The 25,465-nt window shown below is 52.7% G+C and overlaps 1 protein-coding gene across 2 annotated transcripts in view; it reads right to left on the bottom strand.

Annotated features, from left to right (window-relative positions):
- Pik3c2b (phosphatidylinositol-4-phosphate 3-kinase catalytic subunit type 2 beta) overlaps nucleotides 1–25,465 on the bottom strand; it is a 63,261-nt gene that overhangs the window by 21,963 nt on the left and 15,833 nt on the right. For both annotated transcript variants that reach the window (XR_013088495.1, XM_076832445.1), the window contains exons 2-15: nucleotides 19,612–20,632; nucleotides 16,344–16,444; nucleotides 15,599–15,753; nucleotides 15,167–15,287; nucleotides 12,151–12,262; nucleotides 11,938–12,017; nucleotides 11,705–11,768; nucleotides 9,888–10,034; nucleotides 9,208–9,241; nucleotides 7,867–8,062; nucleotides 6,644–6,766; nucleotides 2,354–2,521; nucleotides 1,669–1,780; nucleotides 421–563 (exon numbers count right to left, since the gene is read on the bottom strand). Coding sequence is in view for 1 of the 2 variants with exons in the window: in XM_076832445.1 (XP_076688560.1) it covers nucleotides 421–563; nucleotides 1,669–1,780; nucleotides 2,354–2,521; nucleotides 6,644–6,766; nucleotides 7,867–8,062; nucleotides 9,208–9,241; nucleotides 9,888–10,034; nucleotides 11,705–11,768; nucleotides 11,938–12,017; nucleotides 12,151–12,262; nucleotides 15,167–15,287; nucleotides 15,599–15,753; nucleotides 16,344–16,444; nucleotides 19,612–20,544 (2,489 nt within the window). In the remaining variant the exon portion in view is untranslated. The remainder of the gene's footprint in view (nucleotides 1–420; nucleotides 564–1,668; nucleotides 1,781–2,353; nucleotides 2,522–6,643; nucleotides 6,767–7,866; nucleotides 8,063–9,207; nucleotides 9,242–9,887; nucleotides 10,035–11,704; nucleotides 11,769–11,937; nucleotides 12,018–12,150; nucleotides 12,263–15,166; nucleotides 15,288–15,598; nucleotides 15,754–16,343; nucleotides 16,445–19,611; nucleotides 20,633–25,465) is intronic.

Here is a 25,465-nt window from a genome sequence, read left to right as displayed (position 1 = left end):
CCTGATCCCTTTTTGAAAGTGACAGGGCCAGAAAATTGCAAAGGCTGTTGGTGTGGGAGGGGCAGGAGGGAGGCAGAGAGGTGAGACCAGCAGCCCCTTAGACCATTTGGCAGTTTATGAGGTGCGGGGTGCAAAGCTCTGGTCCTCTTGGCAGCTATGGCCTGGCCACGCCCCAGTGTGGGTGTGGGCATTCTCAGACCTCATTTCCTAACCTCTCCCTTTTTCCAAGTGTCAGCTCAAGAGGAAGGTCTGGAGGCTGCCACTACTTTCTGTCTCGGTGGCAACGCCTATCCTGTCCCACCTCCACTCCCAGAGCACTCCCAGGACAGGGACCAAGTGCTGAGAGGTAAGAGAGGGTCAGATAAAACATGACAGACTTAGGGAAGCCTGAGGCACATATGGGGGTGTCCTGGCCCTCACCAGTGCAGGGACTCCTTCTGCATGATGTCCTTAAGTCTGCGTTGGTCTTCTTCTCGGAGACTGCCAAACTCATATCGGGGGCTGAACTTGTCTCCAGTGGGGCTGGTGAATTTGATGTCAAAGGCTGAGGTGGGGAAGTCAATCTGGAGGATAAGCCCAGAAAAGTGAAGACAGGGGAGGCAGCCACCTCCTTGGGTCCCCACCCTCCCTCTCACAGTCCAGCGTTGCCTCCTTGCTCCATCCTTCCCTGTCTTTGTAAAATAACCCAGTTGGACTTGGTGATCACCAAGTCCAAGTCCCTGAGAGTGATAACTTTCAACAAAACACAAAGGAAACAGAGGGAGGGAAAGTGAACAAGGGAGGAAGAAGTTGGGTTGAGAGGTTCCTGGGTGAGGTGTCGAGCCCCAGAATTTTGAACAGGTGCCACCGAGAGCATCCTAGCAGAGGCTGGGGAGTCCTGAGGGTGCTCCTGGAGGCCCTCAGGACCTGGGGCCTGCTGGCAGCGGAGACCTCATGCTCAGTGGGAGTCCTACCAGTTCTAGGCCCTGCAGAGAGTCCTCGGGCTCTCTGCCACCAGGTGTCCTCCTGAAGTGGATATCAGAGCTCACTGAGCCAGTTCTCCAAAAGAGTTCTACTTTCCCTCCACTTTACAAATGTTTACTGAGCCCTGATTTGGTGCATTATTCTAAGCCTTGGGTACACAGCAATGACAGAGATAAAAACACCTGGAACATCCACTCTGTATCATTCTATTCCATTCTCTGTCAACTGTGATTTTCCCTGTTCCATACCAAAGGCTCTCACGGTCACAACAAAGGGGAGCTGGGAACTAGTAAGTGGACCTAGGACCTAACAAGCTCCCCTCACTAGAAGAGGTCCACCCTGCAAATGCACTGAGTGAGCAGGAGGGTCAGGCTTCCCCTCAGGCCCCAAGAGGCGAAGCTCTGATTTGATGACATTTAGAAGCAAGAGAGTTCAACACAGGGACTCTGATAAGCTGAGCCCTGGATGGGGAAGGTCTCAGACTCCACCTTCAGGCTCCCTGAAATCAAAGTTGACCTCCAGGAGATGGGAGGCAGCAACCACAGCGCTCAGCCTCTAACTACATTCACCCAGTGGCCTCCGTTATGCCATCACCCTATGCCAAGTTCTAGCACTTTCTACTGTCCCAAACCAAACTTCACGGGGGAAAATTTGGATCTGACTCTGAGGGTGTCCGATGTGGGGAGAGAAGGACTGGGGTCTCACCTGGAGGATGACACTGTCTGGCTGATGGAAATTAGGTGCACTCCAGCGGGCACTGGGGTTTTCCTGTGTTGCTGGCCACAAGCCCAGAAGCTTCCGGCCACAGGTCAGGACTCTAGGCGGGAAGGAAGGAGGGTGAGATGAGCCAACAAACCCACAGGCTAAGTGGACGGCTTCCCTCCTGCCCCCCAATTCAAAAATCTGTCTTCACTATTGGAAGCCACCACCCTTCCCCACTTCTACTCCATAGACTGAGGCCTCTTCCTTCCTCCATGTTTGCCCCTCCAGGAGGCCCCCTGAGCTGACTGCTCCCTGGCCTGAGTGACCTGCTGGTAGAGATACCTTCGTAAGGTAGAGAGGCTGGGCTAGATGACCTCTGAGGTCCTTCTAGTGACCAGACCAGGTGACATGTTACTGAAGCATTGCTTTCCCATGCTCCCCTCCCCACTACCTGCCAGTCTGTGCCATCAGTCCTGTCTAGTGCCTCTTGGTTACATCAGCAGTCCTGGTCACTATTTCTCTTTTGGCCCTTCATCCAGGATGGGACTAAAGGGACTCCGAACTTCACCAGTGTGCTCCACGAAGCTAACTCTCTTGAGGGACACTGGCTAGTCCAGCACTCAGCCCCCTGTCTCCCTCCCCCTTCTCCCTCCCAAACCAAGAAGCTGCTACCCTGGGGTTCACATACTGCCTGAAATTGAAGAGTGGGGTAGTGACCCAGCCCAGGGCCTCAGGTACCCGTCGCTGCTTATTGGCCTCCGAGGAGCTCCCAGGTGGGGGGATGGGCAGAGCATAGAGAGTGGCACACAGTAGGGTCTCCCGAGGCAGTCGGTTCACCTGCACTGGGAAGCAGATCCTAGGGAGGACAGGAGACCAAATCAGGAGGCTTCAAGGGACAGGTGGCCTGGGAAGTCAAGTAGAAGTAGAGAATTCTGCCTCCCTCTTAGGGTGTCAGAGGTGTGTTCCTGATGTTGCGGGGTGGGGGTGGGGAACCTTCTTGATGAACCAGGATGGTCCGAAACTATGCAAAACCTCTACTGGAAGCTCCTGGAAGCACACAGTGTCTCTGGGGCCAGTAGACCCAGCGAGCAGAACAACAGGAACTTCCCTGACTTCAAGACTACGCCTGGTACCTGACAGGACTCAGCTGGAGCCACCTCAGAATCCAGCCTCCTTCCCTCAAGGGCAGGACTGGTGTGGAGGGTCAGCAGGGCTGCTCCTGTGTCCTCTCTTTCCATTTGACAGTCCCCTTCCCCCTGCCAACCCCGATAAGAGACACCAGGAAGAAGCACCATGTTCTCTGCCCTCAGTTCACCCTCCCCCACAGCCCTCCCCCTCATCGGTGTCCCTTCTCCTAGCTCCATGGTGGTTTTTTCTCACCCCCAACAAACTCAAAGCTAAAGGGACAAAGCGAAGGGGCTTCTTGAAGTCCCCAAATGGTCAGAAAGCCAACTGGCAGGGACAAAAGGAAAGGACTGAGAGAGACAGGCTGCTGGCTCCACGCGCCCAGATGTCCCCTCCTGGGCAGCTCTGCCTGGATCACACCCCGCCACTCCCTGCGCTCAGGATGCTGCAGCTGGGGGAGCTGTGGAAAGAGGGAGGACCCGCCATACCTTTCCCAGAAGTTATCCCTGGGCCAAAGTCCACACTGCCACACCCTCCTGCTGCCCAGGCCCAGCAACTTTCACACCCAGAGGGCACAGAGGCAGGAGGCCACCCCCAAGGTCAGCAGTTTCAGATAAAACAGCTCCCCTGCACCCGCAGTCCCTTGCCAGTCTCCTCCAGGGGACTCTCTACCTAGGTGAGGTACTGCTCCTGCCTGTCGCCACAGACTGGCACAGCCCGCTGCGTCCCAGCTGCCGCTACCCTGGGGGCCCCACAGCTATAATTAGGGCCCCTGCAGCAGCCAGAGAACATGCCCGGCCAGGGTTTGGCTGGAAGTGACAGAGCATGGGCCTATTTTGAGAGTTAGCTGATCCCTGTACTGTGGCAACAGGAGACAGAACCAGCTGACCCTGCTACCCAAGGAGAGGGAGCTGGTCCCCAGCCCTTTCTTGCCGCCCAGGAAGGGAGAAGCTTCCAGCAGTGTCTTAAGGAAAAGGGGAATGAAGAGACTTTCTTGCTGAGATCATAGCACTAGATGCAACAAAGACACCCAGTTCCTCAGGCCCTGAGTGTATCTAGTATGCCTGTCCCCAGGACATCCGCCCAGGGTGGCTCAGGAAAACCACCAAGTTGCTGAAGACCAGAACTTCCTGCCTGCCACCATTCCTCAACGTCACATCAGCAGGACTCCCTCCTCCAGGGGGGACTCCCAGAATGTGCTGGCAGGTCGAGTCCTGGACTGGCCACTCACAGTCTGAGCCCACTTAATTTATACCTCTGGCCCCACAGTGTCCTCATCAGGGAAGAGGAGAAACAGCTTCAGTAGTGTGACATGAGCACATACTCTGTACTTCTTGCTATGTGACGCTGTGGTCACTGCTCTGAAACTAGGCTACACAGATACTGTTTCCATGCACAAATACTTCCATATGTCAATCACTTTATCAGTCACCTGGAACAGAGAAACTGGAACTGAGAGGGCCCCCCAGCTAAGAAGACCACAATGAAGAAGAAAGCATTAGCTATGCACTGGGCGCTGAGCCAGGTATTTTACTTACAGTTTCCTCCTAACTGCTCCTCCAACAACCCTGTAGGGGAGGACCTATTATTGTCCCCATCCTAGAGTGAATGGTTACCCAGGATGGCATCTACAGTAAGAAGGAGAGGATGGTAGGCCAAGCTTGTGCTCCAAACCCCCTAGTTTGGTGCCTTCTCCTGAATGCCATGGTCTTGACTAAGAAGGACCCACATGTATCAGGTGGAGCATCTGGATTGCAGGGCTGAGATCATGCCCTCCACAGGGCCAGCGCCCCAGGAGACTGGCCCTTTAGATTCAAGGTGGAGATCTCAGATCTGGAACAGAATGAGACCCACTGGGCAGGCTGGGCTTCTGTATTTCTGATTCTGTCTGAGAAAAGTATCTAAAGTCAATTTCTTGTGGTTCTCCTGAGCCAGAACACTGTATAGCACCGCTCTCCTGGACATCAGCAGTAACTAAGGCCGAAGAAATCCCAAGGGGATAGTGAAACTCAAGGGCCATTTAATGGAATGATCCTGTGTCTCCAAGGAGTATCTCCAGCCCTGATAGTTGTTGGATTTACCAGCAAGTGCAGTTATTGCTCTAAGAATTACTTAAGTGTGAGGCTGGGGTTGGAGCTCAGTGGTAGAGCATGTGCCTTACACACACCTAGCATGTGTGAAGCCCTGGGTTCGAGCCTTAGCCCCACATAAAAATAAATAAATAAAATATCGCATTATGTCCATCTACAACTAAAAGATTAAAAAAAAAAAAAAGAATTACTTAAGTGTGAAGGACAGGAGAGAGGGTTTGCCCAGTTGTCCATCTGTAAAATGTCAGATTCTACCCCTCCCAACATTTGCAGACTCTGTCTACCAGTTTGGTCATCTTTGGCCCCCAAAAGACCCTCCTTGGTCTCTTCAATCCGCACTCCAAATACCTGAGTAGCATCTGCAAATGAGGACCCTGACAGTCAGTCTGGGGAAGTGAAGCTGGGAGCCCCAAACAAGAGGCGGTCTGACCATCTGGAGGCGGGGGAATTGGAGACAGCACAGACAAGGCACAGGCAGGCCACACCTGCCGTGCCACCCACCATTCAAAGCCCCCTCATCTCCATTTTCTTCCTCCTTTGCTTGGCTGACCCCTACCTTCCTGACATCAAATTGCCGTTATTATTAAATGGTAATCAATATTATCTTTTTTTTTTAAATATTTTTTTAGTTGTAGTTGGACATTTATTTATTTATTCATTTTTAGGTGGTGCTGAGGATCGAATCCAGGGCTTTAAACATGGTAGACAAGTGCTCTTCCACTCGGCCATAACCCCAGCCCCATCAATACTATCTTGTATTTGTGGTTTCATATTTACAACCTGCCTACCTTACTTCAGTGCTGCCTCCGAATTAAGCAAATGTCCCCATTTCTCATTTTGAGAAACTGAGGCACAGGTGAGCTGGAGAAAAATATAGGATTAGAGTGAGAACTAGAACCAGAGCCTTTTTCCATGGCTCCATCTCATTTCTCTAGAAAACCTCCCTTCTCTATCTATGGGGGACAAAGCTCAAGATCCTTGGCCTTTTCTTTCTTTTTGGCCCATCCCCACCTCCCAGTACTAAGGATTGAACCTAGGGCACTCTATCCCTAAGCCACATTCTTAGTTCTTTTTCTTTTTCTTTATTTATTTTGGTGCCAGGGATTAAACTCAGGGGCATTCGACCACTGAGACACATCCCTAGTCCTATTTTGTATTTTATTTAGGGACGGGAGTCTCACTGAGTTGCTTAGTGCCTCACTAAATTGCTGAGGCTGGCTTTAAACTTGAGAACGTCCTGCCTCAGCCTCCCAAGCCGCTGGGATTCAGGAGTGCGCCACCGTACCCGGCTCACTTGTGACCCTTTTGTCTCGGCCTCCCAAGGACCTGGGATTACAGGTGTGTACCACCACCCCCAGCCACCATTTGCCTATTCTAAGGGAACTCTGGGAAGAAGGGAGAGGTAGAGTCCCCCCCAGACTAGTTAAACTCTTTAAGAGAGACAAGATCAAAGCAATGAGATATTATTTAAATTAACAACTAACAGTTACATGGCCCTTTATAGATTGCAAAGAGCTTTTATGGACACGATTCATTGGATCTTCCTAACAACTTGAGAGGTAGAAATTTTACATGTCCCCATTGAAGAGTTAAAGAAATGGAGACTTCAGGGTTGATGAGTGACTTGTCTGGTTAGGGTAGTGAGGGAGCCTGGTTTAACCCAGGCATTTGCCCCCAGTCTGTGTCTGTTCATCTGCCCAGGAACATTCCCAGGGAGGAGCAGATCCACAGGAGCTGGGGTGGGGGGATGGGGGGACGCTTACTGCTGGTCCCAGATGATTAGGTGGAAGAGATATTTGGAGAAGTGGGCTCTTCGGGTCTGCAGCGGGCTGCACAGCTCCTTGCCGCCATGGCTGAGGGAGCAGGAGAGGTAGAAATCTTCATAGCTACGAAAGACAGAAGGAAGTCAACCCCCAAAACCCGTCTCAGTCACCCAAACCTTTGCATCCCCTTCCTGCCAAACCCCACTTCCCCGCAGTAGAAGTGCTCTGTTTCTGGAAACTGAAACATGGGTCAAGGACAGGCCAACCAAGCATTATTGGAGGAAGCATGCTCAGAGAGAAGTCTGAATCCCTCTGCTGATAGCAGACTCCCGGCTGAGCATTGAGATTTTTCTTCCTATAACGGGAATGGCCATCCAGCCCACTCTTCAAGGTCAGTTTCAGTCCGGGGTGTGCCCGAACACATATGCATGTGTATGTTTGTGTGGGTGCGCACACGCGTGTGCATACATATTCGCACAAGAAAGCGGGTGGGGGAGGAAAACGACATATGCGGCCATGAATGCCAACACATGGGGGTCCCTGTGGCTCATGACAGGTGCCTGACAGAAGAGGTCAGAGAAGGCCCCGGTTTCCCAGGCTGCCTCCTTTGTTCTCTGCCAATCGCCCAGAGGAATACATTAAGTGAGGAACAAAGAGAGAAGGGGAAGGGAAGAGAGGGGGAAGGGGCCCGGTAAGAGTGGGGTGGGACCAAATGCCTATTCCCCCAGGCCTTGGATGCTGGGGACCCAGTGGAGGAGCTAAGGATTACCAAATGAACGTCTCCTCCACCCACCCACCCCTGCAGGCCTAAGGAACCCCAGACAAAGGGTTATCCCCCACCTCCCCGCCCCTCCCATTGTGCTGTCTGCAGGGGAGTGCAGTCATTGGCCTGGGGCGTGCACTCTATCTGGGAACTGGCCATCTGTCGCCTGTCTCCCTCAGCGGGCCTTGGATCTGAAGGGGGGCAGGGATGCTGAGGCAGACAGTGCTGAGAAGGAATGGCAGGTGCTTCTCCATCTCCTACAGGACCTTCACTCTCAGCAATGTCCCAGCCTGGATTCCCCTCGGGCACTTGGCTCACCCCCTCAGCCCTGTTGTACCACAATGCTACACATCCTAGCACTGGGGTGTCATGTGAGGTCACTGGTAGGTAGACAGACGGGAGAAGCCAACAGGAAGTTAAGCTCAGGTGACTCTCTAGAGGGTACTGAGCATCAACTCACCTGGTAGCCCAGGTGATGGGGATACGGTGGGTGGCATAGACAGTGAAGGCTAGGGCCCCAGAGAAATGGCAGGCCTCCTGGACTAGATCATGCTTGCGGCTGCCAGGCACTGCGGTCTGGAAGTCTGCGTTGAAGGTATTGCAGTACAGCTCCACCAGGTCCAAGATGGCCGCGGTCAGGGCCTCCACGACCTTCTCTATGAAAGAAAGGGGTCAAGAAGGAACCATGAGGCCTCAGCAAGCACCACCTTGTCATCGTGGCACTGGCCAGAATGGGCAAGTCTCGGACAGTGGTCCCCAAATGCCCGTCCGTTTCCAACGGCCGTGCCAAAGCTCACTCATCTATGGTGACATGGGAAAAGAGGGGAATGTGGTTGTGGCTCATGGTAGAGCACTTGCCTACCCTGTGTGAGGCGCTGGATTCCATCCTTAGCACTACACAAAAAAATAAGTAAAGTTACAAAAAATACAATGACATTATTTTAAAAAGGAAAAAAAGAAATGGGAAAAGAGAAGGTGGGTATCCTGAACTTTGCATCAAGAAATAAGCTACTTGGTTTCAAACATGGTCCTTGTTTTTACATATTACTGCTTATATGATTGTGTTCAAATAGACTTCCTTTTAGCAAATGATAGTACTGAGAAACTGTCAGTTGTTTCAAAAAAGTCATTTCTTGGCAAAGTCAAAAGCTAGCAGGGCTGGGGGAGTAGCTCAGCAGTAGAGCACTTGCCTAGCAGGTGCAAGACTCTGAGTTTGGCATGTGGAGAGAAAAAAAAAAAAATGCTGGTGATTCTGTGTTGGTCCCCCAAATACTTTTTGGGGCATTTTATTGGTCCATGAAACCTAAAAGCCTGGGAATCACGGTACGATTTCCAGCAACATAGGCTTTAAAGGCAAAGTTCTGTATTAAAGTCTCAACGGGGAAGTCCTAGAGAAATCCTAGTGAAAAATCCTTTCTCACTCTCCCAAGATCTGTTCTAAATTGGAAACGTAGGGGCTGTGAGCAGCTTGGAGAAGAAGCACAGCCTACGTACGTATGTGGGAGCTTTCCCATCTGGGTGGGAGGGCTGGCTGCACCTCACTCTCCCGGCCACAACACACACACTTATCCCACCTCATCACCCCTTCCAGGGACACCACAGGAATGACTAGCAACAATAATGAGAAAATGATTTGTGGAAAGCAATGTGGGCTCCAGCTGTGTCCACACCTTGCAGGGAAACACACACACACACACACACACACACACAGCAGGCCAAGCTCGGCCACATAAATCAAAGAGGCAGAGCTGGCAGTTTCTAGTTGCTCCTAAGGGACAAAGAGGGACAGCAGTCCCCTTACCTCGGTTTTCCCTCACTGCCAAGATGCTGGGATCCTGTTGGGTAAAAAAAAGAGGGAGGGAGCTTCAGGACCGTGGCCTTTTTCATCACAGCTGGAAAAAGGGCTTTGTACAGCTGCACTCATCTGGGCCAGGCTGGGCTGAAATGTGAGGAGCAGAGACTCCCCAGGGAGGATGGAGTAATGGTTTCTACCAGAGCCGCATGATGGACAGAGGGAGCTGATGGGGATAAAAATCGTCATTGCATCCACCCTAATGAAAAGCCCAACCCCAGGCCACTTGGCTGAGAGGATCACAGTGTCTGTGTCGCTGGCCCCATCTGCACGGCACACAGCCCCCACTGTGGCGTCACAGAGCCCCTGGCTCTTGGGACGTTTGGTTTTGTACCCTGATGGATAAGCAAACCGCGAGGCAACGCCTGGGTGGTTGTGAATAAGCCTTCACTGGCCAGGGCTTGCACAATCCGTCCTAGGGGCAGGCCCCGGCCCACCCCTATCCTTGTGAAGAGGGGATGCACTTGGCATCCATTTTCCAAGAATTCTTGTGTTTGTACTGCTTAAAAGACAGAAGTAGCAAGAAGAGTCTTTTTAGCAAAGGGTCACCTAGTCACCCCAGCAACGCAGTAACCTATGAACGTTCCTCTCCCATTTCTCCACGTTTACAAATGCCCAGGCCTCTTTACCTTCTGGATTTTGGGCTGCATGCGGGAGGCACAGGGGGGCAACTGGTTGAGAGCGCTGGTGATCTCAGGGGTTTCCACAGCAGCCAGGGCATTGCAGATGGCCTTGACAGACTGGACCACCCTGTCGGCCTTCAGCGGGAAGTCCCCCTGTGGGAGGCCATACCGTGAGGCTTGGCAGCTCTGTTCTCACACTGGTGGCCCCCAATCCTCCCCCTCCCCACTTAAATGAATAAGTTGGGAAGTGTAGGGGATAATGACTCTAAGGAAGAACTAGTGGAATCCATGCTTCCTGTTCAAACATCCTGCATCCGCAAACAATCTGGTGTTAAATGAGCCAGGCCCAGGACCCCAGCCCATTCCCCCAACCACCTCTCATTCCCAGGCTCATCGGTCTGCCCCTGGCCACTTCTACTATTCAGACATACACAGGTCTCCCTCAGGGGCCTGCAGGTGGAAGAAAATCGATCTGTAGGGAAGAGTAATGAGGCCAAAGAGACAGGCAGGCCTCCTTGCCCACTTTCTGATTTCTCATAACTCAGTACACAACCTCCAGGCCAACCCATCCCACTTCCATAGACAGCCCACTCTACCCTCCCCCTGCACCTGGCTCCCGTGTTTCCTCATGTGGAATCCCCTCTCCTGTCTGGCCCTGATTAATTACATCCATTTAAATTAAGGGCCAGACAAAATTCTACCAGCTCCTTGACAAGGGCTTCCCTGTCAGTGGCCCTCTCCAGCACCCTCCAGGGGCTCATTAACTCCTTGCTGTCCTTTTCTCTGGACTCACTATCGCTTTTTTTCTAATCACACAAGCTGCCCAAAGGCTAAGAAATTTCTTATACTTTTCTAGTCCTAGCACCTGCCAACACAGGGAGGGCCACAATTCGCAGAATGGTCAGAGAACTCTCGTCACTGCAAATATTTAAGTAGAGGCTACTGGTGAAGGGATTCTGGCAGTGGGGAGAGGATGAGCTAGATACAGAGTCCAGCTCCCCAGAAGGAAGGATCCACGATGCTAACTAGGTCAATGAAGCGAGAGTTGTTTCGATTTTTTAATTTGATTTTGGGGATTGAACCCAAGGGCAACTGACCACTAAGCTACATCCCCAGCTCCTCCCCCACACACTTTTTTTCCTTTCTAATTTTGAGACAGGGTCTCACTGAGTTGCTTAGGGCCTCTCTAAATTGCAGAGGCTGGCTTTGAACCTGTGATCCTGCCTCCCGCTGGGATTACAGGTGTGCACCACTACGCCCAGCAGGAAAGGTCACTTCAAAGCAGATTTGCTTTTAGCTTCCTGACATTTGGGCAAATGTTTATTCTCATAATTCTGAGGTGTGAGGTCCCTCACCAGTCTAGGTGGAAAGGGCGCTGGCCCCTCTGTGCATTTGGGACCTTCCACCTCCTAAGGGTTTTCTACCTGTGACACCAGCTCAATGAAACCTTTCAAGCCCAAGGTTCCTGAACATTGCTGGTGGGATGCACGTGCCAACGCACATTCAAGTGTGGCACTGGGAAGACAACTCTAGTTCCCTTTGCTTGGAGATGTCCTACTCCAGAGACAGGGATCAGCACACACTTCCTGACCTACTTCTTCTATTTGGGAGCGGAACCCCTTTCTACACGCTTGCCAGCTGCTCTACAGCCAGTAGTGATCTTGGCTGGCCTGTGAGCGAGGGGGATGGAAAGAAGTACTCTGCCAGCAAGGTTTCAGCTCTACCCAGATGCCTGGTGGTGCTGGCTGGTCCCAGGAAGCCCGGGTAAGAGGCAGAGGAGCTTCCAGCAGCGCCCCTGGGCCAGCTCTAGGACAAGTACTCACGTCAGCCAGCAGGAAGGCATCCACCTCATTGTGGTAAGTGTCAAACAGAAGACTCAGGGCCTGCCTGGGAGTTGGGGGCAGAGAAAAATCACAGGAGAGGTCACAAAAGACCCAGCTCTGGCAGACCCATTCCTTCCCTCCCTGTCCTCTGCTCGGGGATTAGGCTCTGATGTCAAGGGTTCCCATTCTTTCCAGATCCCCTGCAGATGGGCGAGTATGGGTCCCCTGCTCACCTGCTGATGGTCTGCTTGACTGGCCTCTCTTGCAGATGGATGAGGTAGTTCAAGGTGGAGGGGCTCTGGTCATCATTCACCTGTGTACAGAGCGCTCTGCTCAGCAGGGGTGATGCCTTATCTCAGCACTCCCACTCCACTCCCCTAACGTGCCCCATATCACTTCTCCACCTCCCCGGCGCTGGGCACCCAACAACCACTCCCCACACGGACCGTCCTGGCCAGGTCACTGCGCACAGCCTTCCGTTCCATGAGTTGTAGCCGGATGTCAACATCAAACTTGCGGCAGTACTGGATATACTCGTGGCTGCCCAAAGCATGTTTGCTGGCGGGGTAGGGGGACAAGGCCATTAGCATCCTAGAGAGTTCTTCGGAAGAGATACATACCTTAGCCTCCGGGAGACAGAACCAGGAAGAAACCAGAGGAGTCTGAGTGGGGCTAGGACCTGTGTTGCAGGCCCTGCCCTGGGCTCCTGGAAAATGTCATGGTGGAGATGGGGGAAGGCATAAGGATCTATCCAAACAACCCTGGGCTGTACACATATTGGCTGTCTCAGGTATTTCTTACCTGTGTTGTTATCACTGGTCATTTCCAGGCTGGGAACTGCTTGAGTGAGTGGGAAAGAGAGGGAGTTTCTCAGGGGACAGCTCTTTACACCCCGTCTCTTAGCTTCAGTGTAGAGGACAACCAAGAGAGACACACTGTGCCCAGGCTCTGGTGTTCCCACCCTCTTTCTATATTAACGACTAAGATGCTGGTCCCAAACAAAGCAAATCCATCATGATTATTCTCACCCAAGTTGATTCTCCCTTCCTCTGGGGGTCCCACCTGATTTGGGCTTCCTAAAAAGTGCATACTATTCACAGTGTTCAAGCATCCGAAAAGGAGACTCTCATCCCCACCCCAATTTAGAGGAGGAGGCCTAGGGAACCCCTCTGGGACCCAGCCCCTTCCTCACTTCCAAATCACACCTTAATCAGAAAGGAAACCCACAGAAGGGGCAGAGGGAGTCCCACCTCCAGGCCAACACTGCAGCCTGGGCCAGGTCTCAGCAGCTGGGTAACAGAAGCCGGAAACGGGACTTCCTTCCTCAGCAGAGCTGGGAATCTAGGCCAAAAATGGAGGGGAGGGGAGGGGAGGGGTGTGAAAGGGAGGGGAATGTGCAGAAGCCAGTGGAGGTGCAGGACTGGAGGCCAGTCCAAATCCAGTCAGGATTTAGGGGATTCTCCACATCCTGAGGGGCCTGGCCTCTAATATGGAGTCCAAACTGATAAGACTGAAGAGCAGCCAAAGCCTGGGGGTAGGGAGGCGGGGCAGAGGGGCAGGCCCCAGCGGGAGTGTCTAGGAGGAAGGAAGAGTGTGGTGGGGGTGGGGGAGGTGGCAGGAAACCCAACCCTCCCCTAGGAGTGTCTCAAGGTTCTTATCTGAGAGCAGCCAGCATCCTGGACCAGCACTCCCCACCACCACCAATATCAGCCCCTCCTGCCAGGCATGGAATAGGAATCCTGAGGGGTTCCTCGGAACTAGCAATTTTCTGAAACTTCCAGAGGGTCCTTGCCACCCCTACTGCAGGGCAGTTGTCCTATGTCAGGAGCCTGTGACTAGGTCAAGAACTTTCAGGAGGCGAGAGGGCTGCTGGACCAGGTCTCCAGGGGCCTGCTTGACCTTCTCCGTGGAAGGCTTTCTTTGGGTGCATTTAAGACAGAGTGGAAGGGTGTGACCCTAGGACCACTGACCCTGTCCCACTACTTTGGTAATATTCTACCTGGATCTTGGCAGAGAGGCAGAACCTGACAGCTCCTTCTACTTCTGGACTTAGGGGCTTCAGGACTAGGGGTGCTGCAAGGGAAATGGTGGGACATGTCTAATCCAGAGCCCCATTAAGACCTCTCTTTGGGCTGATCTTTTCCTTCTGGTATTCACTGACTGCTCATTGGGTCCCTCTCACATTTAATCCTCACCAATTTTTTTTGGTGGGTGCTGCGGATGGAACCCAAGGTCTCATGCATGCTAGCAAGTGCTCTACCACTGAGCTACACTCCCAACCCAAACCCTCATCATTCTTTTCTGAGGACACTGAAAGTCAGACTTCACAACGAGTTCATGGCAAGCCAAAATTCAAGCCGGCGTAATGGTGTTCCCAGCGCCCAACTGACCCCTGATGGCCCTTGTTTCCTCCAACAGTGGAGGCTGCCTAGGGCTTCCCTGTCACAACATCATGACCTCGGACCCCTATTATTACCTCTAAGGGAAGTAAGGACATAAGTAAGAACCACACGGGGCATGTTTGAATGTGTCCCCGGAGTTGTGGGGCGTGTCAAAGACCCCACGATATCCCTAAGGTTGAAATCAGTTAAAAAAATGAATCTTCATTCCTGACTACCAATCCTATGGTCTTTCATGGGTGACCATCTTGGTATCTAGACCTGCCTGCAAGAAGGAGTGAGCAGTGGTACCCAGCAGGCTCTTTGATGGAAGGAGTGTGGCTTTCAACTTTCTCTACTCCCAGGGCCTGCTTCTTCCAAGTGGCTGGAAATGCTGGGCAGTGGCCAACCTGATCTGTCTGCAGCCACACGACTGTACCAGCCAGGGGTGGGAACCTTGCCTCTGCCTCCCCTACAGCCCAGCCCTCCAGAGCCCTGGGGTAGCAGAAACGGGGCTGCTTCAGCTGGTCCACATCACACTTTCCAGGGACGCTGCCTTCTGCAGAGGGCACTGGCTGAAGAGGAGCTGGAAGCCAGCCCTTGGGAGGAGGACAACCCGCTGCATGGGCCAGCGGGACAAAGGAGTGTTGGCAGGGGAAGGGGAAGACAGCAACTGTATTTTCTCCCCTAGGTTCCGCAAGGGCGCCTCTGCCTAGTTCTGCTACCTCAGCTGTGAAGACACTGCACATCCTGTGGAGAGGAGAAACCACCCTCCCCCAGTATGCACATCTCTGCGAGCAGAAGTCTGCAAGCAGATAGGACCTCAACTTTGCCTAATCCCAGCTCCAAGCACTTTCCACAGCAGATTTGGCTTAGGATCCAGCCAACTCTGCTGGAAAACGGAGCTCCTGGGGAAAGTGCAACGTGGCCGGGAGTGTGCCCAGAAAGCAGGAGTCCTGACTGCAGGGAGGGGGCGGAGCTGCCAGTGCAGGAGCCTAGCATCGCCCCCTCCCAAGCCCTACACCCCAGGCCTCCAGAAGGCAGGTGCTGCCCCACCCACAAACCTCTGCCCCCTTTCACTCACTTCTGAAGGAACTCCTCCAGCCCACAGGGCTTTAATACAAAGTCCCCCACGTCCACTTCCCTCAGTTCATCGTGGGTGTAACACAAGGTCTGGTAGATGAGCAAGTCTACTGTGGAGGAGCCTGAAAAGAGCGGGGTGGGGAAAGCAACAGTGGTGGGCAAGGGGTAAGCAGGGCTCAGCCCCTATTGATCTCCTGTCCCCAGCTAAGCCCTCTCCCGCATCACTGCCAACCACATGATGCAGGCAAACAAACAGCCTGGGGTTTAAGAAAGTGGCTGTGGACACAGAAAGATGGCCCCGGAGCCAGTCTCTTTCCCACAGCTCTCCATCCCCATGGACCACAAGGTGAGGTGGGATGGAGACCAAAGGTTCTTAACTACAGTCCGAAACATAGCTACCCCTCCCCCAGTTCACATGCCCTCCCTAACTTACAGTTGCAGGTGAAAGTGAGTGGCTCCCGGAGGCTGTCACACAACACTGTCACCTTCAGGTTGACCTCATCCCCAAGGTGTTCTGGGCTCGGGGTTACAGCGCTCCAGACATATCCGGTGAGGGAGTAGTCTTGGATGTCAGAGCCAGACCGAAGGCTGTGCAGGAAGAGGGAGAAGGGCCCTAGCTGTGTCTTCAGAGAGCAGTCGACAAGAGATTTGTGGGAACCCTCCTGGCCAAGGGTCCCTCTGTCCCCACTCAGCCTAGCCCTCTGGGTCTGCAGGCCAGACTGGGAGCTGTGGGGAGGCAGCTCGTGGGAAACTGGCCTCTTCATTCTCTGCTACAGTTGCAAAATATTTCCCACAGTGGAACAGCAGAGAGAGTTCCAAATGACAAAGATTTCCATATTAAGTTTAACAGAAAACTTTGATGCATCCATTTCCTTTTTTTTTTTTTTTTTCCAGTTCAAGAGAACACTCTTACCTTTACCTGGGGTGCATCTGCTCCTAAGGGCCACTGAGGGTCAGGGCCTAAAGTGGTGAGGTCGACTGGACTGTTAGATGAATTTTATGAATTTTAATAAAAATATGAGGCTTCTAAGATTTCAAAACCCTGCAGACACCTGATCTGGGAGGCATCTCATAGCTCTGAATTGAGGCTCTTCTTCCTTCTAAAGTAAGTTCAGAAATGGGTGACCCTCCTCCCCCACCCCAATCCTCCCAGGCCCCAGCCATTCTTGAACTCTTACATATCCAACATGTGGCAAAACGCGGCAACTTCCTCGTCTCTCTCCTCTGAGACTTCAAACAACTCATGGCCGTTGGCAACAGTGTGGTGCCGGGAGACCACCTTGAAGGGAAGAGCAGCCCACTCAGTGCCTTTCCCCTACAGCACCCCCTTCCTGAAGGGACTCCCACATCTAAACCAGACTCTAGGGGTGAAGACTTTCCAGCTCTTCGATACAGTGAAAGGGGCATATGAAAATATAGAAAATCCAGAAATACACTTGTGTGTCATCCTGGGAGACCAACAGCCACATTAAAAGAGAAGAGTTGACGCTTGGGCTGAGTATGGAAGTGGGGTGCCATGGACAAGTCTGACCAGCTCGGGGCAGCCAGGTGGGCTGTGTGCGGCCAAGCGGGGCGAGAGTTTTCCTGGGGAGGCTCCCAGAGGTGAAGTGGGAGCTGATCTGGTGGCCATTTATCCCAGCCCTTCCACTGAGGCCAGGGCAGACAGGGGTTCCAGATGGTCCCAGGAGGGGCTTGGCCCTCTGACACCCCAGAGGTGCAAAGGGAGCTGGATCTAGAGCCCTTTGGTAGACGATGACTCAGACACATGTGCCTTCTCCGTAAGTGCTATTTGAGGAAGAAAGTGTCAAAGCAGAGGTCTGGGCAGGAGAGAACCTGGGAGAAGGCTTAGCTCCTTCCTGCTGGCTCTGGAGCTTGCTGGTTCTGAAGGGCTGGAACTTGGACAGCCTGCCCTGGTTGGCCTACCTCCTCTCCCAGAGCATGGTGTGGTGCTGGGGTTGTCAGACAAGACCCACAACTGTTTCCCATCCATAGCTGCTCTCAGTCACCCAGGAGGGGCCTAAAGAAGTCCTCCAATAAGCCTCAAGGAGGAGAAAGTAGGTGGCAAGTTGGTGCTGACAGGTTGCTGCCTGACAACCTGCCCAGGTCGGCCATCCCAGAGAAGGAGGCCTGCGCTCCAGGGAGTCTGGCAGCCGGTTCTAACAGCTGCTTCCAGGGCGGAGCCTGATGCTTGAGTCTGTGCACCCACACCACCAGCACCTCTCATCTCTCACCCTCCCCACTGGCTGTTCTCAGGTCCTCCCTGCCCCTCAGGGCAGATGGCAGCAACTGAGCTCCTCATTTGAAAATGTGACTGTTTTCTCTGGGTGACCCTCTCAGCAGCCTTGCACCCCTGGCTGTGTGGGGTGGGGGACACAGAGGGGAGGACAGTCGTAGGGGCAGTTGGCATGTGAGGCCCTGGCTCTGCCAAGTGCATGCCTGTGTCCTGGACAAAACAATAGAACCACTGTCAGCAATTAACCCACAAAAGAGAGAGACAGAGAGGAGCCGGGAGGCCAAGGCAGGAGAGGGAGAGGGGCAGAACAGAATGGCTACTGAAGGCCATTTTCATGCCCTTTCCGTACCACTCACTGGCACTGGAGGAAAACAAAAGCCACTTACGTTTGCCCGGCTGGCAGGCCCTGGTGCCATCTCCCGATGCTGGCTGGGGGAGTCTGCCAGGCAGAGGCTGGCAGCGGGGGTACGAGGCTGGCATTTGGAGCCAGCCATTTCCAGAGATGGCTCAGCAGGCCTGGGATGAGGGTCCCTCCGGCTGGAAGCCCGGCGAAGGCGGGGTGGGGGTACAGGCCGAGGGCCCAAGGGATCCCCCCTCCCGGCGGGCTGAGCCCCCAGCTGAGGTGGGGAGGACCAAGGCCTCATTTCCCCTCCAAATTGGCAAGAGACGTTTGCTCTGCCCGCGCTTCTTCAAGGAGCCTCCAGCCAGGGCTCCCTCTTAGAACTCTGATGACACTCAGGATGGGGGAAGGGTGAAGGAGTGGAGGAGGCAGGAGAGAGGACAGAGCTGACCACCTCCCAGGGTGGCCTGAGCAAGGCCCAGCTCTGAGCAAGGAACAGGAATCTCCTAGTCCCTATAAATAGCGGGAGCCGCCCCACCTCTCAGAGCAAGGCCTTTAAAAAGCCCTGAGCTCTGGAGCGGTGACTTATCCCAGGAGCTGATTCTGCTTTTGGGGGGACTCTCTCAGCCAGAGGAAGGAAGGATTGAGTAGCTCTTCAGACCTGGGATGGATCCCAGAGGCTGGGTGTGAGGTGGGAAAGCCCCAGTGCCCCTTGGACAATGGATAAGGAGGAAACGGGGATGGAATGAGGTGGAATGATAAGCCACAGAAGTGGTCAGCCCTGAGGGAGACGCCTGACACCTTGAGGCCACGGTTGGCAGGGGCCAAGGGTGACACACAAGGCAGGCTTTAGGTCCCACCCATGGAGATGCTGTGGACACTCTTCTCAGCCAGAAACAGACCAAAGCTGCCCTGGAGCCCACCTTGGGGCGAAATGGAGAGACTTTGCTACTTTATACTACATAGTGATGCAAGTCAAATTACTCTCATGATTCTATTTTTTTCTAAATATTTTCACTAGGAAAAGAGAGGGGATGGATAGCAGTGAAGCCACACACAATATGCGATTGACTGTACTTGGTACAATGAACTGTACACTTAAAAATGGTTAAGATGGTTAAGTCTTATGTTCTGTAGTTCTTACCACAACAAAAGGGACAGACAGGGGAGGTTGGGCACAGAGGGAGAGAGGGAAGAAAAGAGAAGGGAGAGGGAGGAAGAGGAGGAGAAGAGGGGGGCTTTGGGACAGGGAGACCAGGGTTGGATGCCAGCTCTGCCATGTCTTGACGTGGGGCTTTCGACTATCAGGCAGGGTTGTTGTGGAGATCTGGATCTGGGTCTGGTATTCAGTGAGCACTAAACAAGTGGCTGATATTATGAATGAGCCTCCAGGTCGCACAGCGCTTTGTCAGAGCAGGGCCTCAGGCACCGGAAACGACTTGCTTAAGTCCACAGGGCCATTCACCCAGAGTTAGTGACAAATCCCCTAACTCCTAGTATAGTCCTCACATGATGAGGTCAGCACATGCTAGGAACCAGGATTCCAAGCTCCTAACCCCAGAAAGGGCTCTTTTGGCTAAGAGACACGAAGAGAGATTCATCAGTAATCTGATGTAGGTGACATAGTCTGGGCTCGTGCCCATTTCTTCTTTACTGGTGTCCCTCTCCTGCCCCCGCCCCCCACACACAATCAAGCCCACCTTGGACCTTTACCCACCAGGGCCCAGATTCCTGATGGCAGAAGAGAGGAGGAGAGAATTAAAGGGTGAGTACTTGGCAGATTTGAACTTGGAACAGCAAAGAAGAGCGCCTGGTCCTTGTTTCTGAATGACATGGGAAAAGGGGAACAGAAGAAATACAGTGAGGTCCTCACCGGAGCAGCAGAAATCCGGCGGTTCTTGCCTGGTGTCGCATTCTTCCGGTTGGCATAGCGGGAGGCATAGGTTCGGGGAGGCACCTGAGGGGGCATGGTCTTACTCCGGGCCACAGGTTTTCCAGGGGTGTCCTTGCTGAAATCCAGGGGCCCTCGGCCTTCCTTCCAGTCCCGAGTGGCATCCCGCAACATCTCCGCATCATAGGTTGACTTCAAGTTGAGCCTTGTAATTGCATCATTGATACCATCGTAATCCACAGACCCCAGCAGGCGCCCCTGCCCCCCATTTCCTGGCAACTCTTCCTCTTCCAGGATCCGGTGCCCCAACAGTTTGTTAGGGGGTTGTTCCACCAAAGAAAAAGTGTTGATGTCATTGGGCTGAGAGATTTTGGAGGATGAGGGGGACCCCTTTCTGGGAGGCAGGGGAGGGGTATCCCAGATAGAGACTCGGGGAGGCAAAGGAGGTGGGGACAGTTTCTTGCAAGAGTCATCTACAGTCCCTGGTCCTGGGGACAAAGAGAGGTCCCTATCGGAACCATCAAAAATGTAGAGATAGTCTCCAGACAGTGAGCCTTTGGGCCAGGGATCTGGGCCAGGCTGGGGGCCCGGGGAGGTAGAGTGGTTGGGCGGCTCTTCCTGTGGGGAGAGCGAGTTGTAATTGAGGGTAGGATCAGAGCCAGAGAGACCGCGTAACAGCTTGAGGTCACCCCGCCTTGCTGCGGGCTTGTGATAGAGGTCTGAGACAGGCTCATCCCAGCTGATGAGAGAGGGCTCCAGGTTCTGCTTAGCCCTGCTCTCCTCCTTATCATGCCGGAGACGGGACAGAGCATCATACTCCATCTGCAGGGCTTCAGCCATGGCCAGTTCTTTGCGGCTGATCCCCACTGACTCCAGGGACTTCCAGTGCTCCCCATTGCCCTGAGTCGAAGACATGGTGAGGACGGGGGGCAAGCGACAGAAGGAAGCGTTCTACTTCCTACCAATGTCAGGACTGGAGGGCTGAAGCATGGTGTCTGGATACCTGCAGAGGAAGAGTAAAAATATCATTCAGCCACAAAGAGAGACTCATCAATCAGCTGATGTAGGTGACATAGTCTGGGCTTGTGCCCATTTCTTCAGTGCCTACCACAGATGGGAAACAGAGAGATAAAATGAGATACTAGGTCAACTTCATCTATTATATCCATCCCCCCACCCACTCATCTATACATGTCTCCATCTCCGGTCACTAACTCCTCCTATCTTCATCTCTCTCCTGTATGCCCCAAGGAAAGAGAGGGGTGCCTTTCATCAGACAAGAAGAAAAATTTAGAGGAGCCAACTCTCCAGTTTAAAGGGGATGAACGTGGTGGCTTATGCCCATAATCCCAGGGACTCAGGAGGCTGAAACAGGAGGATTGCCAGTTTGAGGCCAGCCCGAGCAACTCAGTGAGACCCTGTCCCAAAATAAAAAATAAAAAGGGCTGGGGATATAGCTCAGTGGTAGACCATCCCTGGGTTTGATCCCCAGAATTGCAAAAATTAAAAATTAAAAAAAAAAAAAAGAGGACAACTGTCTAGGGATGTAGGAAGGCACAATGGCAGAGTACTTGCTAGCATGCACGAGGCCCTGGGTTCAATTCCCACACTGCAAATGACTGGTACCTACCTAAGAAAATTGAAAGCATATATCCACACAGATTTAGAAATACTCACAAATATTCACAGAAGCCTTATTTGCAATACTTCCAAACTGGAAATGACCCAAATGTCCATCATCAGGCAAACAACTTTTTAAAAAATGTGGTATGTCTATGTGTTTACAATTGAATACTTCTCAGCAAGGAAAAGGAATGAATTATTGACTAATGCATGCACATGGATGAAAAAGAAATTAGCTATGCTGAGGGCTGGAGATATAGCTCAGTTGGTAGAGTGCTTGCCTTGCATGCAGCAAGGCCCTGGGTTCAATCCCCAGCACTTGACAAAAACAGATAAAATACAATAAGGGCTGGGGATATAGCTCAGTTGGTAGAGTGCTTGCCTTGTATGCATCAAGGCCCTGGGTTCAATGCCCAGCAAGACACACACACACACACACACATCAAATAAGATAATATTCTATCCATCTACAACTACCCAAAAAAAAATTTTTTTTTTTAATAATAAAAATGTGGCTCAGTGGTAGAGCACTTGCTTCTCTTCCAACCCCATGTATCGGCACAACCCTCTTCTGCTCATGTGCCAACCACTGATCTCCTCCAGGGTGGTGTTACTGGATTTCCCTTCACTTTCCTGTACTTCAACCTCTTGTCCTTATGTGGTTTCTCTCTTCAGCCCATCAACAGGCCTCTTCCAGCCTTGAAAACAAAACGGGATCTGTCACCCCCACTACTTACAACCTAAACACCTTCCCTCGCTGCTTGGTCCTCTGCTCTCTTCCCTTCTTGCCATCCTTCACAAGAGAGCAGCAATACCTGATGTTCCCCAACTCTCCCTTCCCATGCACTCTTTAACTGACTCTCATCTGGCGTTTCCAGCAACAATGCCCAGGCTGCCCGGCTCAGCAGGCACTTCCCTCTGCCCAGAAGTCCCTGCAGCACTTGGCTCTGCGGACCATCCCCTTCCTTCCTAAGTCTCTGGCTTTTGATGCAGTTTTCTTTCTTGCTTTTTGCTTCCATCTTTGTCCTCCTCTCCCTCTGCCCAGTCCTGACATGCTGGTGTTGGCTCAGGTTTCCTTTCTTGGCCCTGTGTCACCATGCGACCCCCCTGCTCAGGCAGTCTCATCTATCCCACCACCCACAGGTGCTGGTTCTGAATGCGTATCCCTCCTTCAAGTTCATCTGCCCACCTGAATCTCAAAATCCAGATGGCCCAAATTGAACTGTCACCTTCTTTCCTCCCTACGCCCTGCTCCTCCCTCCTGACTCCTGAGTGGCATATTCTATCCCTCAAGCTAGAAACTCAACAGACACCCTAGTGTCCTCCCTCCTTCGGCCCCCACATCCAATCACCAAGAACTGCCAAGTCTCTTCCCCTTCAGGACTTCCCCGGACTAGGGCTCCCTTCCATCCTAACAGGGCTGTCCTAATTCAAGCCCTTATCTCCTCTCTGTACAATAGCCTCCTAACAGTCCTTCCTCCTCCTAATCTTCCCATCTCCAAGGCTTTCTCTACAGAGCAGCCAGAGGGCTTTCTGAAGTGTAAATTGGATCATCTCACTCCCTGCTAACAACCAATCCTTCAATGGCTCTGTATTTGACTCCTCCACAAAGCCTTTATCATCTGCCCCCATCTCCCACTCACCTCCAGCTCATCCCCAACCCGTTCATCACTGTGTATTTGATCCCTCTGTGATGTGGCTCAAGCGCTAGCCCTTGCGTTTGGCTGCCCTTCCTGGTCCCGTTTGCCTGTGTGACTCTAACTCACCTCTCCGAGACTTGCTAAGAGATCAGGCTAAGAAGTCTTCTCTGAACCCCCAGATTGGATCCCTTCTTTCTGCTCCACACAGCTACCTGTACATATTCCAAACACGGGCTTAAATTATTTTATTCAAAATCACACGTTTTGGGCTGGGATTGTGGCTCAGCGGTAGAGCGCTCGCCCAGCACGGGCGGGATCTGGGTTCGATCCTCAGCACCACATAAAAATAAAGGCATTGTGTTGTGTCCATCTACACCTAAAAAAATAAATATTTTTTAAAAAAATTACACGTTTCGGGATCTGTCACCCCCACTAAGCTCTTCGAGAATACTGAATATAAGGGCAGAGGTTTGGTGTCTGGTGTCTGGTGCTGTTTAGACCCTGGCACCGACCGGTTTTTGCTGACCAGGATACAGGTGATGTCTTTCCTTAGAGTCCTTCAAACACAGGACTGGGTTTCAAAAGTAACGGGGCTGGGTGTGGCACCTGTAAGCAGGTGTACAGATAGGCAGGAAAACCCCATGCAGTGCCTTCCAGCTCTGAGATTCTTTGACTCAGACCTATGGATTCCCCAATGTGAAATTCCTCAGAGGACTCCAAAGTCATAGAAAATGCAAGGAAAAGACCCAGGGTGAGCCAAGCAGGCCCTGCTCCTGAGGCTTTCCCAAGACACAGGAAAGGCCAGCTACCCTCTGTAACCACCATCCCCCCGCCCCCCCCCATCATGCAGGGAAGGAAGCCCAGCCTGTGCTGACACATGTCACACCAGGGGCCAAGCTGGCAGCTGCTCCTTCCTAAAGGCTCACATGGATGCTGAGAGAGTGGGATGCGGTGACGGTGACGACACAGGACAAACAGCATCCCCTGCAGGTCCACCAGAGCCACCTCCAAAGTGAAGTGAGCATTCAGAGACCAGCAGCCAGGCACAGAGAAAACCAGAGAGGGAAACAGGAAAGGAGGCAGCCACCAGTTCCAATGACCTTGAGACAGAGCGAGCTGGCTTGCTCTAAGCCCCAAATTTCATTTTCGGGGAGTGGGAGCCAAGTATTTTAGGAATCAGGTCTCCTATTTCCTGCCTCCTCCCTACCCCAATTCAGTTTCTCTGAAGCAGCCTCGACTGGGTTGACACATTGGAGACTGCTCTAGTCCCTTAGTCCTTAAGGGCTACGAGGGATTCCATTAAAAAAATACAAATACATAGAGTCACATAGGTCTCAGGAGAGAGGGCAGGTGAGTGAGGGCCTCTGTCCTTCTCTTCCACAGCCCATCCAGAAAGAGGTGTCTGAGGCCAGCACCGCTATCACACAACCCCAAGAGCATGCCACACTTTGTATTCTAAATCAGTGGCATCCCGACAAAGAAACCAAGTGAATGGCGCCCCCTGGAGTTGTGCACATTGGCAGTACTGTGTTCTCTCCTAGTGTCCATCTCTCAAGAGAACAGATGGAAATGATCGGAAAGGTCAGTTTCCTATCCCCATTTGCATGTGCTGTTTTGTGCTCACTCATGCGCGCTCGCTCTCTCTCTCTCTCTCTCTCTCTTTGCTTCACCACTTTGCCTCTAGTCATTCTCCTATGTAAACACGATGCCCTTAGCACACCTACAAAATTTCACATTGACACAACATGATCCAGCATACAGCCCACACCTGAATGACTGCAATCATCATCTGGGAAATGTTTCAAACACATAAATTCCTGGCCCCTCCTGCTGGAGGCTCTGATTCAGTAGGGCGAATCCCTGGACTCCGTGTATTTCCAGAGCACCCCCCAACCCCCGCCAGGTGATTCAGATGTGCAGCCAGATTTCAACCCACAGACGAGGGTTTCAGAACCCGTAGGAAGATAAGAAGAAACCGAACAGAAGGGGACATGTTTAGGCCGAGCAGGTCGGTGCCAGGGTCTAAGCAGCACCAGACACCAACCTCGGTCTACACAGCTGCCCACAGATGGCTGGAGGCTGGGAGGGAGGAAATGGGGTCAGGGCAGAGCCACACAATGGTTCAGAGTCAATGGGGGAGAGAAAGGGAGAAAGCCCTCCCTCCCGAGGAGCTGGCTCTGTTTGGAACCCCTGCCAAGGAGGGAGGGGCCGAGGGCACCACTGAAGCCGTGGCAGAGAAGCTTCCTGCTCTCTTGCTGGAGGGCGCCGTGCCAGCGTTGCTCTGGCTCAGGACTGGGAGAACCTAAAGGGCCTGGGTCATCTCCCCACATCCTGAGCCATAGAACTGGATCCCAAAGGGTGTTGAGAATCAGGATTCAGGCGACTGTGGCACAATTCCAAGGAGCTTAGAATCTAGCAAAGGTGATGGACGCATGTGTTAAAAAATTCAATCCCCCCTTGGGATATAAAACTGGGCGGCCCTGCATGTCTCAGCCCATCTCCACTGGGCAGGGGAAATGGGGAACTCTCAAGCAAGTTGGTGAAGAGTGGAGTCTCAAGCACCTGGGGCCTTG

This window comes from Callospermophilus lateralis, chromosome 13 (genome assembly GCF_048772815.1).
Source record: "Callospermophilus lateralis isolate mCalLat2 chromosome 13, mCalLat2.hap1, whole genome shotgun sequence".
In the NCBI taxonomy this organism is placed as follows: Eukaryota; Metazoa; Chordata; class Mammalia; order Rodentia; family Sciuridae; genus Callospermophilus; species Callospermophilus lateralis.
Note: the sequence above shows the minus strand (reverse complement) of the source record. Positions and strands in the feature narration are given on the sequence as shown.